This window comes from Ambystoma mexicanum, chromosome 7q (genome assembly GCF_040938575.1).
Source record: "Ambystoma mexicanum isolate Mex_15411 chromosome 7q, UKY_AmexF1_1, whole genome shotgun sequence".
In the NCBI taxonomy this organism is placed as follows: domain Eukaryota; kingdom Metazoa; phylum Chordata; class Amphibia; order Caudata; family Ambystomatidae; genus Ambystoma; species Ambystoma mexicanum.
The window spans coordinates 1,163,550,731-1,163,565,086 of record NC_090941.1 but is presented as its reverse complement, the minus strand read 5'-3'; the positions used below and the strand labels follow the sequence as shown (position 1 = coordinate 1,163,565,086).

Genomic DNA, 14,356 nt, shown 5'->3' with positions numbered 1-14,356 from the left:
TAGGAATAAGAGATGGTATTTTCTTTAATTGAAGGGAAAGCAGTCCATGGACCTCTCTCCTGCTACTCCTGTCTGGCTCATGTCTTGACAACATGTCAGTTCTCCAAGGTTGGTCAGTAGAAAGCCATCCAATCAAAACCGCCAATGTTAGGCCACCCAGTACTTATTAGGCCAACCAATAATGAATTGGAGAAGTTATGTATTTTTACTTTTATCAATTTAGAGGTGGTGTCAGGAGGAGCCATCAGATTGTTGTTTCCCAATCAGAAGTATTAACACCAATAGAATGTATATGTAGTCAATCGCCTTAACCAATCCCCGTAACCCCTAGATTTTTGTAGCTACAATTACTGTACGGTGTCAGTTATGAAAAATTGTAAGTATAAAACCTGTTGTTTTTGATAAGCATGTTGAGAGCGACAAACTTTTATGTTTGTTTGCTGTCCCCGCTTTATGTAGATGTTATTAAAGCGTGGTTTTGCCGTTAACATTATCTTTTTCCGTTATTGAGTCCGGGTTTTTCTGGCTCCTGATCCTCCTTGGGGTTTCCCAGGCTGTTTTAACACATTGCGTTTATTTTTAGAAGGATTTTTGTAAAAAGGGAGCAGGCCTTGGTGCTTCTTTGGTTTCCCCATATTACTGGAGATGTGTTGTGCAGCTGTCGCCTGGTCAGGCTCATATAGTCTGTTGTGTCCGGTGTCGAATAGCCACAACTAGGGACTTAGAACAGAAGAGGTGCTCAGAATTGAAACAATGTCCCCCGGGCACTTGCAACAAGCGTGAAGATGTGGCCTCACGTCCTGTTTCGGAACCCATAGGGCCCCTCTCCCCGGACAGCTCAGTCCATAATGGTCACAGCCATCTTCCGGGCAATAGATACCACAGAGTGCACCGGCAAGGAGTGGGCCCCACACGTGTGCCTTATTTTCCATCACTCACCAAGAGCCTCTGCACCCCCTGGGAATGCCAGGATCATCCAGACCGTATGTTAGCCGAAGCCGACCGCACCTCTGAGGTGCCGCCACACTCCTCCGACACGCAGGAACAGTACCCGTCTCGGCACCGCTCAACACCCTTCACACACCTACCCTCGGATAGGCAGAATTATGTTAAGATGCCAAATTCATATGGATTTTGGCAAGCTATTTAGCTGGTTTGATTGGCTTTAATTGGAGCGCAATGAAAAGTCGCCATCTTGATCGGGTTCTCGAGCGTCCCCTAGTTTCCATGAGGAATCATTTCTTCTAGACTGTCTGGACGTTTTACATTGTAGAGTATACATGCCAACATTTTGGAGCAACTAGGAAGGAGATTTTCTGCCAGAAAATGGGAGAATTGAATGTTGGACTGCATTGGAGTTAGAACATTATTAGGAGGGAGAAAAAAGCGTGAGTCTCCCGCCTAAATCGGGAGCGTTGCCATATATGTCTTATCACTGTCTCATTCCTGCATGCACTGCATAACCTGTGTGCCACTGCAATTGGACATGCCTTTATTGATAATGTTTTACATCGTTCTGCACCAGTTTTTCCCTATTTAATGCTGTTGCTTTACTAATTTTTGCACTTTCTTTCTTTAAAAAAGGTTCCAATGCACAACACGAGTGTGATGACGAGGTCCAGAATGTGATGGCAGCGGCTCTGAATAGTAAGTAGATGCCCCAGAAGTAAGTTTATGTGACGTTGAGAAATTAAGGATTACAAGAGGTACAGATCCAAAGGCTACCCGTTAGCAGGACGAATTTAGCACCTTTTGTGTCACTGTCATACTTGTGATACCATGCCTCCCCTACAGAGTATAACAGGCAGTTGCAAGTGTGTGCATGTAAGAAAGCCCTGGCAGGAGAGTATACTAGGTAGTTGCAAGTGTGTGCATCTAAGAAAGCCCTGGCAGGAGAGTATACTAGGCAGTTGCAAGTGTGTGCATCTATGAAAGCCCTGGCAGGAGAGTATACTAGGTAGTTGCAAGTGTGTGCATCTAAGAAAGCCCTGGCAGGAGAGTATACTAGGCAGTTGCAAGTGTGTGCATCTATGAAAGCCCTGGCAGGAGAGTATACTAGGTAGTTGCAAGTGTGTGCATCTATGAAAGCCCTGGCAGGAGAGTATACTAGGTAGCTGCAAGTGTGTGCATCTATGAAAGCCCTGGCAGGAGAGTATACTAGGTAGCTGCAAGTGTGTGCATCTATGAAAGCCCTGGCAGGAGAGTATACTAGTTAGCTGCAAGTGTGTGCATCTATGAAAGCCCTGGCAGGAGAGTATACTAGGTAGTTGCAAGTGTGTGCATCTATGAAAGCCCTGGCAAGAGAGTGTATCAGGCAGTTGCAAATGTATGCACAAGAGAAAGTTATGGTAAGGAAGTAACCAGGCAATAGGAAATACTTGATCTAAAAGAAGTCCTGAAAAAACGAGTCATATACTTTTGTGTATACATCAGGTATCATAGTCCTGAAAAGGATATATCAAGACGCAACCTCAGTCAAGTTATTTTCAAGAAAAGAGGAGTGAACACCTGGTGAATGAATATACCAGGTATTTTACCGAGATACAGGCTTGCAACCAAGTTGTTTGGTTTACTTGTTGTGTTGCTAACCAAGGAAAGAGGAGGGAAAACCTGGTAGGAGCATACACAAGGTCTCCTCAGACGATAAAGACAAAGAGCCAAGTTGTTTGTTACCGTTTGTGTTGTTGATCAAGAGAAAACCAAGGAACTGACATTGTTGAATTAACAACCAAGGGAAGAAAAATACAGGCGAAGGGAACCACACTGGAATAAGAAACTCTATCCTTCTGGAACCTTTGTGCTGGAGTTACGCATTTTCCTTTTTGAAACATTTATAAATTACTCAAAGTCAAAGACACTAACCTTCCATCCAATCACAATGGCCTATGCTAACAAAACCTAGTGCCTGCCCTATCTCTTGTACAAAATGTGTGTAAAGGAGAAATGTATGTAAAGGAAAATCAGTGTTCACATATAATGAATATATGTGGCTGAATCATCTCTCCTCCCACGTCAGACAGCACAGAGTAAGGCGGTCCCCGTAGGCAGGATGACACACTCTGGCTCAGGTTTTCAACACAAAACAGCTCAAGACTTGGATCAAGGCCCGCCTGGCCTTCCACGTTTATGTTCTCTCTTTCCAGTCTTCCAAATAACATTCAACAAAAAGTTCACGTTAGTCCCCGTCTGTCGGGCTCAGACCTCTCAAAACAAAAGTTCACATTGGTTCCCCTCTGTGAGGCTCAGACCTTTCACAACAAAAGTTCAACAATAATTGCAGGGGCCTCTCTTCCTCAAACTTATTACACTTTGGGTCTCCCTCAGTCAGGCTCAGACCGTTTACGGATGTTAAAGACTTTCGAATGTGCGTGGCTTTCTTTACAGACCTCTGCAGGACCACTTCGACTCAACGTTCAATGTTCAGCTTTTTACTCTCCCCTTCTATCTGGGTTAATTTTGATCACTTCTCTTTTACAGTTCATTCACTTTATTGCTACAAACAATGCACCGTTCACAGAGACTGTCAAGTGGGCTTCTTTCTTTCGCCCGACCACTTCATTAATCAGTATTGCTGATTTCACAGCGTCCTTACTACAAAGTTATTTCACAGGTCTGCCTTTCTTCACGTCTCATCCCCACACGTACAGCCTTCACTTGCGATATAATGTTGCAACTTCAATCTTTCCTTAACACACACCAGTCTCTCAGGTCGCTTGCCAACTCACCGGTTGTGTGCGCTTCTTCCTTGTTGTTGCAGTTTCCAATACACGAGTCAAGGTTAGTACCACAGGGTTGGCCTCGCCTCACCAACTCTGCTATTCACTCAGAAGGGTTGCTGGCATCCTTGAAACACAGTGCAGCGTTCTGCTTTGGGATTTGGCCTTCTCCACGTGTCTTTCGCTGCCTTTTGTAGGCAACAACCTCCTATAGGGAACTCCTGGGGTTCTCGACCCGCTGCTCTCGTCCTTTGGTCCGTCACTCTGCTCCAGTAGTTTTGCCTTCTCTTACTCGCATTCCACCTTGCTAAGAGTGTGTCTCTATGTTCCACCTTTTATCCGTGTGAGGAGAGATAATTGGTATCAGGTGTATGCACTTAAAGTCAAGTGCCTGACTTTGCCTGACCTGATTAGCGGGACATGTCCAGTACGATGTATAAGAGTTAGTCTTGTTACTCTCAGTCACCCTCATCCTTTGCCCAGTGTGTAAAAAGGTGGGGGAGTTGGGACCTCAGGGATTCCTAAAGAATAGGATGGGTTAGGTGAACAAAAAAAGGGGGAATACCGTGTCTCTCCATTGGCTGCCTCACCCCCACTACCCGAAGATCCCTCACCCAGGTGATTCCCCCCCCACTGGTCCACCCCCAGGAACTGGATTCAAAAGCGATGGCCCTGTCCTGGCCACCTGGATGACAAGTCCCAGAGTGTCAAGTTTCAGGGTGCGTGCAGACTATGAATACCTCTGTTTCCAAGCACCAGTCAGGGAGATACACCCTATAACTCACTAACCGGTTATTGAAGCCACAGGTGACTGGAACAAGAGCACCGGGTTCCCAGGTAGCTGCAATGGAAACAGGCATTGTATGTGTTAGACAATGCAAGACAATGCACCCAGTAATGTATGGTAATATCAATAATAGGACACCTACCAGTGGGCTACGTGTGAGTTGTATACCTGGAGGGGTAGGTGGACTTGTCCCCCCCTAGTCGATGCAAGGTTTGTTCCCCGAGATGTTGGAGTGCCGCCGTAACAGGAAGGGACCAGTTGGAGTAAGTCCCAGGTGCACTGGTGGGGTAGTCACCCTTGATTAAATGTTCCAAAAATGGGTGGCCTTAATGGTTGCAGAAAGAGCCAACGTGATACCAATGGATGCAGGATACAAGGTTGGAAACAAAAGAGTTCCAGAATGCAGACGTAGTAAAATGTGTGCAAGGGTTGAGCAGTTCAGATAATCCAGGAGATAAAAGCGCCGTAGCCGAGGGTTAAGCTGCAAGGAAATCCAAAAGGTTGAAGTCCAAGAGTACAGAATCGAAAATGCCACTTGCCGGAAAGAATCTCAGGTGAGAAGTGTGGGGAACTGCAACAGGTGTTCTTTTACACGGTTGCCATGGAAGCACGGCTACGTGAGTGGGTCCGCGCCAGGGCTGGATGATCACGTGAGCGGACCCGTGCCACCTGGGCAGGCCTCCACAACCTGTGATTGTTGCACCGTCTCCATGGTAATTGCCAGTGGGACCAGAGCCGCCATGGAGTCAGTCTCCGTGTTGTCGGAGTGTAACGAGCCATCCGGACACCATGACTCAGCTGAAGCAGACGCGCCATACCCTTGTGAACGGGATCTTGTACTGCGTGCCTGTTGATAATGTCCTGATTCGGTGAGTGCGTGACTGTGTGCTGTTACATGACTGTGGGCCTCATCACGAGTTTGGCGGTAACCCTTAAATCCGGCGGTAGCGCTGTTACCGCCGGATTTAAGGGTTTGCCAAATCAGGGCTTTGGCAGATTTCCCCCCAGCTCTTAGCTGGGAGGAAATCCGCTGAAAATTCGCGCTCATACGGCCAGCGGGAAATCCGCCGGCGGTATGACCGCAAAATTTCCCCATTGAGCCCAATGGGAAATGGGGCATTCCCGAATGGGCTCAATGGGGAATGGGTATTTCCAAATCCACCAAACCCATGATCCGGCCCTAATAGCGCCGGTGGGTTTGGCCGTAGGGCAGATAGCGCCAGCGCTATTAGCGCCGGCGTTACCGTCCAACTCGTGATGAAGCCCTGTGTGCTGTTTCACTGAATGCGTGACACTGGGGACCAGTGGCTGAGACACCCTTTGGTTTCTCACAACTCTCCTTCCAGGACTCCCTTAGATGTACACACTTGCAACTGCCTGGTATACTCTCTTGCCACGGATTTCTTAAATCCACTCACTTGCAACTGCCTGGTATATTCTCCTGCCGGGGCTTTCACATATATGTTTGTTTGTTTCTTTCTTTATAGTACGCTCCAAACCCAGGGGTATCTGGGTGCGTTACAAGGATATGCACTTTCTTAGTTACCCAAAAAGGCAATACAAGAGTATACCATTTCTTAATTAAAAAGCAGTCTATATTACAGGCATATATATTTTCTTGGATACAAAACATGGTCATACAGTGTAAAGATACATAAAAAAGTGTCAGGGAGAAGGGTATGGGATAACAAGATGGCAAATAGAAATACAGTAATGGAGGGTATCATACAGTTGACTAGGGATGGTGTTACTATGCACGGTTCAAGTTAGGGATGGCAAGCAAGGTCTACTGTGGTGAGTCTTTGGCGATGAGCCAGAGTTTGGTGTCTTTCCGGAATTTGTAGAAGGACTGGTCAGCTCTTAAGGTGATGGGTAGGGAGTTCCAGAGTTGAGCAGCCATGACTGTGAAGCTTCTGCCACCTGCTTTTTTAATTTGTACCTGGGAACTCTTAGGCAAACAGAGTTAGTCGTCCTAGTAGGTCGGATGGGGTTGTTTTTGGTGAATCTTTCAGTGAGGTACTGAGGGACTGAATTGTTGTGACATTTGTAGGTCAGGGAAACTGTTTTGAGTTGTATTCTCTCCTTAATGGAGAGCCAATTTTTGTCATGTCTAGTCACTGAGATGTGTTGCCTTCTGGATATGTCCAAGGCAGTTCTGAGTGCATTGTTTTGCGGGATCTGGAGTTTATTGATGATGTATTTACTGGCACATAGGTACAGTGCATTGCAATAGTCTAGTTTTGACAGTACTACAGCTCTGGCCAGGGTGGTGCAGCTTTTTGAGGAGAGAAAGGGTTTGTGTAGTAGTGTAGCTTCTGTATTGTAGCTCTTACGGGCACGTGGATGTTTGGCACGTGGTAGCTCCGGTAGTGTGGCTTCTATAGGCGCATGGTGGTTGGTGCGTGTGGGGGGCATTGTGACGTGTGCTGTGGGTGCGAGGTGTGGGAGTTCCACGAATGGAGTTGGGGGAAAGTTACTGCTGCTGGGTGGGGTGTGCCAGTGTCGCTCATATTGCTCCTATCTATCTTACGGTGACCCGCGCAGTAACAAGGGAATAAAGTCACCACAAGCTACTTACCTGTCTGACGGCATTAATTACTCTGCCAAACCACTACACTGGCGTAGAGGATGGTCGCCGTCGCGGAGGGGGCGGCGGAGCTCTGAGGACACTGCCCTCCATCTGTCGTCCACCCCACCCGGCAGGGGCCAGCGTCTGGACCAGGAGGTTGTGGTCTTGTGTGGTCGCTGCTGGCCGTGTGAGCTCCTTATCGTTCTGGCATCACAGCAAGTGTGCAGAGCACAGAGTGAAGTCTGCCCAGGATCGAGTTAATGTGTCTGTTGTGTCCATGTCTACAATGCGGACACTGGTGGGTGGACCCAGCACACTGCAGCCGGGGGTCCAGCATTGACGCTGCAGCCGGGGCCAAGTGACGGGGTGCTCCAGTTCGTGTTAAGACAGTGGCAGCGGGTAGTTGCCGGGGTCCAGCGTGAGGCGCTGCAGCCGAATCCTAGTGACGTGGCGTTTCAACTCCTGCCCTGACAGAGCTGAGGTGTAGCTCCTGTGAGAATCCTTCAGGAGCCGGAGCAACCTTGGTGTCAGAGGTGGTGCTCTGAGGGTTCGCTGGTGAGAGTGTGAAAGGGGCCCCAAAAATGACAGAGCGGGGGAGTTCCTCCAAATTGAGTCTGGTGCAGTCCACAAGCACGTTGGGGATAAGCGAGTAGATGGCTTTCGGGCAAACGTGCCAGGAACTTTGCGATCACGATGAGAGTTATGGCGGTCGTGTTTTGCCTGCAGACCCAAAACCGGAATTGGAAAAGTCGTTGATTGGGGTGTCAGCGTCCCCTTCTGAGCGTTGTCGGTTGTCCATGCAGTCGGAGGGAGTGAGCGGATGGGTGCCAGTTTGTGGCAGGGAAGGAACGTTTACTCCTCATGTGACAGCGCTGAAGAGGAGGTTTTCAGAGGACAACTGCAATTACAGTGAGCAGGGAAAGAGAATATGTGTGCATCGGTGTCCTGTATGTCAGGCAGAAGGTTGGCTTGATGACCATTGTTGTGACAGTTGTGGTGTTCTGCTTAGTACATAAAGAAGTTTTGACCCTGATCTGTACGACTTCTATGTGAGGGTGAATGACCTCAGATTTGGCTGAAGACTGAAGACCTATTGTTGTTGCGTCATGAGAGGACAGGGTGAATGCTAGGTTTTGTATGTGACCTCTGTGTAGTGGTTTGTCCTGTTTCGGTGGGGGGCAGGGGTGTGTGTGTGTGTGTGTGTGTGTGTGTGTGTGTGTGTGTGTGTGTGTGTGTGAGTTGGCGTGTAACTGTAGTGGCCCTGTCATGAGACATGCAATAATTGGTCATGCGTAGTATCTTAATGTACATTATCCTACAATGTGTTTCCCTTACAGGTGGGGGGTGGATGGACTCGAGGGCCGGATCTCATGGACTATTTTGACGTACATTGTTGGTATAATGTGTTTCCCTTACAGGTGGTGGTAGGGTGGACTCGAGGGCCGGGTGTTTCGTGGTTCTATGTGCTCATTGTAACCTGTATATTGGTATAATGTGTTTTCTCTTACAGGAGGGGAGGGCAGACTTGGGTCTGGGGATTCCACCCACTGATTTGTGTATTACATGTTATTTGTTTTCCCTGCAAAAAGGGGTGATGAACTGCAGGGTGTGGTAACATTGTTTAGATGTGGGGATCTTTTCTGTGCTTATTTAAGCATCTATGCACACGTAGGGGTGTGCGCGTGTTCGTAAGGCGTGCGTTTGGTGTGCGATTGAGTGGGGTGCGTTTCAGTAGGTTGGTGATGCGTTGTTTAGGCAAGGATAGTTGTTCACTCAGTCGGTTGGTGCCCTTTTTCCCGAGTTCGAGGTTCTCCGTTTTCGGTGTATTCAGCCGGTTTAGCAGCCAGTTACTTACTGTGCTGTGCTTCGTAAGGGCCTGTTGGTTCAGTGTTGTACTGATGTAATTTTGTGGTTGTAGGTTGGGTTGTTGCCTACGTACTAGGAGGTTGTGCTCTGCAGGTGGCCGGGTGGGTGTACAATGGCATTGGATGGGCAATCTATGTATTGTCGGGATCCAGGTTGTTGTTCTCTTGTGGCGGATGCAGAATGCCGGCCGGGTCCTGTCTGGGGTACTCATTGTATTGCAGAGTGCCACGTTGTGTTGTAGGGTCCGTTTTGGAGGTCGAGTTTTTCCATAATCAAGTTTGAATTACAGTGGTTAGTCACTTTAGTGGTGCCATGTTATTACTGGCAGTGGCTTGGGGCCAAATGGGTGTTGGGTGAGAAGTATGTGGGACTGAGATGGTTCTGTGTGGGATGTTTCCCCAGGTGTGTATGGGGTACGTGCGTGGTCGATGGTTCCGTGTGGGATGTTTCCCCAGGTGTGTATGGGGTATGTGCGTGGTCGATGGTTCCGTGGGGGATGTGTAACGCTCACCTGATTCTCGCAGAGGCGCCGGTCTTGACTGGGCGACTACTGTATCTTCAAAGGTGATGTGTAGCACCCGGTTGGCTCTTTGGGCTGGACCTCTGTGCACTGCATGCCTGACACGGGAGTAAGATGTCTGCAGATAGAAAATATGGGGTTAATGAACTAGGGTTATTGGGGTGTCTCTATCTCTTTCCTCTTCTCCTCTCCTGTAGACCCCCAAAGGTTAACGCTCTCACCTTAGGTAAGTGAATGCCGAGCTCTCCATCTGCCTCGGGGCAGGGTGCTGTAACCAGTTTCTTCACTGGATAGGTAGCGCAGGCCCCTTGACTTCAGAGGACTGCTGTCCGTCGTTTACTGCACGAACGGTAAGTTTTCGAGTAATTCAAATGTCTTTAAAGTCTTTAGTAATGATGTCTCTTGTTTTGCAGGGTTCCGGCGATGGCGGATGACGGGCTGAAGTGAGTGGAAGATGGCGCCCGTGTGATAAATAGAAGCGCCTGGAAGCACGTAAGTAAGCGCTTGTTGCCTGCTTCACGATGCGCTCTAACTGTCTTTTTATTTTGCAGGTACAAGTTCGGAGCGGCTGCAGGGTGCCGGAATACCCACTGGGTTAGATGTGGAAAGGAGTAATGGCACGTGAGTATAAATTTCCCCAACGTCTTTAAACGCACCTTGTTTTGTCTTTCAGATGCGGGATGCAGCGCCGAAGGCCTCCGGAGCGTGCAAAGAGTCGGTAAGCTTTTGACTTTCAGATGCCGGAATGCAGTGTGAAGACCTTCGGAGCGCACGAAGAGTAGGTAAGCCTTTGCCTTTCAGATGCCGGAATGCTAACCTGTTCTTTCTTGTCTTTATAGGTGTTGCTGAAGACTGGATTCAGGATGGTAAGCCTTTTTCCTTAGGCCCAGGACCGGATGCAGAAGACACGATGAGCATTCTGCTGCAGAGGGTGCAGAATAACGCAAAGCAAGATTCATCCACCGGGTGTGGTTTAAATAGCCTCCTGTAGTGCTTAGGTGTCTCCTTCCACCACCACGCCTAGGTAAGAAAAGAGTTCCTGGTAAGAAAAGAGTTCCTGCTTTCCAGAAGAGTTCCAGTGTTCTGAGTCTAGGGAGTGGCTCCAGCCCCACCCAACAGGAAAAGTAGTTCCAAACAGAAGAGGATCAGAGGCTCAACTGGCAGGCAAGTAAGCAGCATGGTCTGCTGCAGGTAAGTCCACCCAAGCATTATGAGCCCGGCGCTTCCAGCGCTGGGACTGGGCATATTTATGAGTCTGGTGCCACTGGCGCCAGGACTGGGTCCAAAAGGTCCCAATTGGGACTGGTTGGCACTCGGAACCTGGGTTATGGATCTGCTTCCAAGGGAGTTGGGAAAACCCTGACCTTTTGGAAGCAGAGATCATGATAGTACCCCCCTCAAGGCCCCTCCCAAACCGGGCTTCTCTGGGGGTTTTGGCTTGTCAGGAAATGTTCGGTGAAATCTTTTGATTAGGCGAGGAGCGTGGACATATTCAGCAGGTTCCCAGGATCTCTCTTGGGGGCCGTAGCCTTTCCAGTCAATTAGGTAGAATAGTTTAGATTTGGAGATCTTGGAGTCCAGAATGCTTTTGACTTCAAACTCGAGTTCTCCATCAACTAGGATAGGTTTTGGAGATTTAGTTAGTCGGGTTTGAGGTTGCACGGGTTTTAATAGAGAGACGTGGAAGACCGGATGTATCTTCATGTGCGGGGGCAAGTCCAACTTGACCGCTACTGGGTTTACTATGGTAGTGATGGAATAGGGACCAAGGTATCTTGGGTTGAATGTGCGTGGCCCTTTTAGAGGTAGATATTTGGTGGATAACCAGACTTGATCCCCTACTTGATATTGAGGGGCTTCCTTCCGATGTTGATCTGCTCCTTTCTTGTATTGTTGTTTAGCCCTTTGAAGGTGAGAAACAGCTTCCTTAAAGGCTTGGGTAATTGTAGAATGCAGGTAGTCTACTGCTGGTGTTTCAAGATCTTGGAGGGGATCCAACTCCGAGGTTCGAGGGTGACTGTCGTACAAAAGAAAAAACGGGGTTTTCCCAGTTCCCGAATGGACAGAGTTATTGTAGGCATATTCGGCTATCCAAAGGATGTCTTTCCAAGTTTTTTCAGTTTGTTGCAGCATGCAGCGTAAATACTGTTCCAGAGTTTGATTGGTCCTCTCGGTTTGTCCGTCGGTCTGAGGGTGGTGACTGGTCGATAGTCTCACATCAATTTGAGCCGACCGACAGCAACTTCGCCAAAAATGAGAAATAAATTGACTACCTCGATCCGAAATTAGAACCGAAGGAAAACCGTGCAGTCGGACGATGTTTTTGAGAAATTCTCGGGCCAGAGTTGCTGCTGTTGCAAAGCCTTTGAGCGGAATGAAATGCGCCATCTTGGAGAATAAGTCCACGATTACTAGAATCGTATTGTATCCGGAGCATGGAGGTAGATCGGTGATGAAGTCCATAGAAAGCGTATGCCAAGGGCGAGGTGGGATGTCAATAGGGCGTAAGAGGCCTGCTGGTCTTTCCTTTTGACTCTTGTTTTGGGCGCATACTCCACAGGACATTATAAAGTCTCTGATATCTTTTTTCCAAGACGGCCACCAGAAGTAGCGCTTGATCTTTTCTGAGGTCTTGGCCATACCGGGATGACCTTCCATTAAAGAGTCGTGATAACAAGAGATTACTTTTTTCTGTAAATCTGTGCTGGGTAGGTATAATCGTTCTTGGAAATACAATAAGTTGTCCTTTACTGCAAAGTCCTTTCCCTGCAGATGCCAATTCTGTATGTCTGCTGGAGTTACAAGTTACCTGGCTTTATCCTTAACTTCCTCTATGGATTCTGTGGCGATTACACCCAGAATTCTTTGTTCAGGAATGATTGGTACAGGTTTAGGGTTGATCAAGTGAAGTGTTCTTCCACTCCCATCCGAGAAAGGGCATCAGCTTTACCGTTCTTTGTACCAGGTCGATAGGTAATTATGAAGTCAAACTCGGCAAAGAATAATGCCCAACGGAGTTGTCTAGAGGTTTGGGCTTTTGCGGTTTTCAAATATTGCAGGTTTCGGTGATCCGTAATCACAGTAACGGTGTGTCGGGCCCCCAGCAGATAATGCCGCCAAGCCTTAAAGGCAGACTTGATAGCCAGAAGTTCCTTGTCAGTAATCGTGTAATTGATTTCAGGAGGCGAGAATTTGCGGGACCAAAATGCCACGGGATGCAACTGATTGGTTACCGGGTCCTTTTGTGATAGAACTGCCCCCATGGCAAGGCTTGAAGCATCAGTTTCCACGATGTAGGGGAGTTCGGGGCGAGGGTGTTTTAAGATTGGTGCAGAGATAAATTTAGTCTTCAAATCCTGGAAAGCTTGTTCCGCCTCGGTAGACCATTCAAAACGTTTGTTTTTCTTTAACAAGGCCGTGATGGGCTGGACTATTCGAGAGAATTCGGGGATAAACCTGCGGTAAAAGTTAGCGAAGCCTAACATGCTTTGCACACCTTTTACGGAGGATGGTGATGGCCATTTGAGAACTGCATCGACCTTCTTTGAATCCATACGCACTCCACCAGGTGATAATATGAATCCCAAGAATTCAACTTCAGTCACGTTGAAAACACATTTTTCCAACTTAGCGAAAAGTTTGTGTTGACGCAATCTTTCGAGGACCATTTTCACATGTTTCCGATGTTCAGATTCCGATGAAGAATAAACGAGGATGTCGTCAATGTAAACAACAACACATACATCTATAAGCTCTCTGAGGACATCGTTCATAAAATATTGAAAGGCGGCCGGGCATTGCAAAGTCCGAAGGGCATGACCTGATATTCAAATAGCCCATACTTGGTGCGGAAGGCCGTCTTCCATTCATCGCCCTCTTTTACTCGTACCAAGTGGTAAGCTCCTCTAAAATCCAGCTTTGTATATATGCATGCTTTTCTGACTTGGTCCAGGAGTTCAGGGATCAAAGGTAACGGATATCTATTCTTAACGGTGATCTGGTTCAGGGAGCGATAATCGATACAAGTTCTAAGGTCTCCTTCCTTTTTTGGAACGAAGAACAAAGCTGAAGAAGCAGGGGACTTGGAAGGACGAATAAACCCATTTGCCAGGTATTGATCCAGGTATTGTCGAAGGTGAAGGTTCTCAGGCTCGGTGAGGGCATAAATTCTACTACAAGGAGGAGTAGATCCAGGTATCAGGTCTATCTGGCAGTCATAAGACCTATGAGGAGGTAGAGAGTTAGCCTGATCCTTCCGGAAAACATCTTGGTATTCTAGGTATTCGGGAGGTAACTGGGGAGTCTCTGAAGAAATTGCGGCCAGTGCAACACCAGGTGGAGGGTGACAAGTAGAGACACATTCTGGAAACTGGACCGTTCTTGCTCGCCAATCGATCAGAGGATTGTGTTTCTCTAACCAAGGTATTCCTAGAATAATCTGAAACTGAGGGGCCTTGATCACATCGAACACGATCTTCTCATGGTGTCCATCTTGACTTACTAGCGTCACCTCTTGAGTGGTATGCGTTACTGGCCCGGAGGCTATCTCCGTACCATCCACCGTAGTAATGACGTCCTTTACAGCCTTGGGACAAAGAGTTAGATTCATCCTCAAAACCATTTCATGATCCACATAATTGCCGATGGCACCGCTGTCGACGTAAGCTTCAATTGCATGTAATCGATCCGGGTTATCAGGGCTAATGAGGACCATAGGTATCACGAAATGCGAGGTCACGGAACTGGTTTTCACGCTCGGCAAGAGGACCTCTATTCTTGTCGGGCGAGGTTGTTTCCCTGCTCAGAGTTTGTAACTTTGGTAACTGCAGCTCCTACTGCCTTCTTGGCAGGTTTCACCGGACAGTCTCGAAGAAAGTGCCCTGAGTTTCCGCAATATA

General features: G+C 47.9%; 1 protein-coding gene across 1 annotated transcript in view; it reads left to right on the top strand.

Moving 5' to 3' along the window:
• LOC138528722 (uncharacterized) overlaps positions 1 to 14,356 on the top strand; it is a 330,407-nt gene that overhangs the window by 282,870 nt on the left and 33,181 nt on the right. The window contains exon 6 of the mRNA XM_069640582.1: positions 1,585 to 1,647. Within this exon, the coding sequence (XP_069496683.1) occupies positions 1,585 to 1,647 (63 nt within the window). The remainder of the gene's footprint in view (positions 1 to 1,584; positions 1,648 to 14,356) is intronic.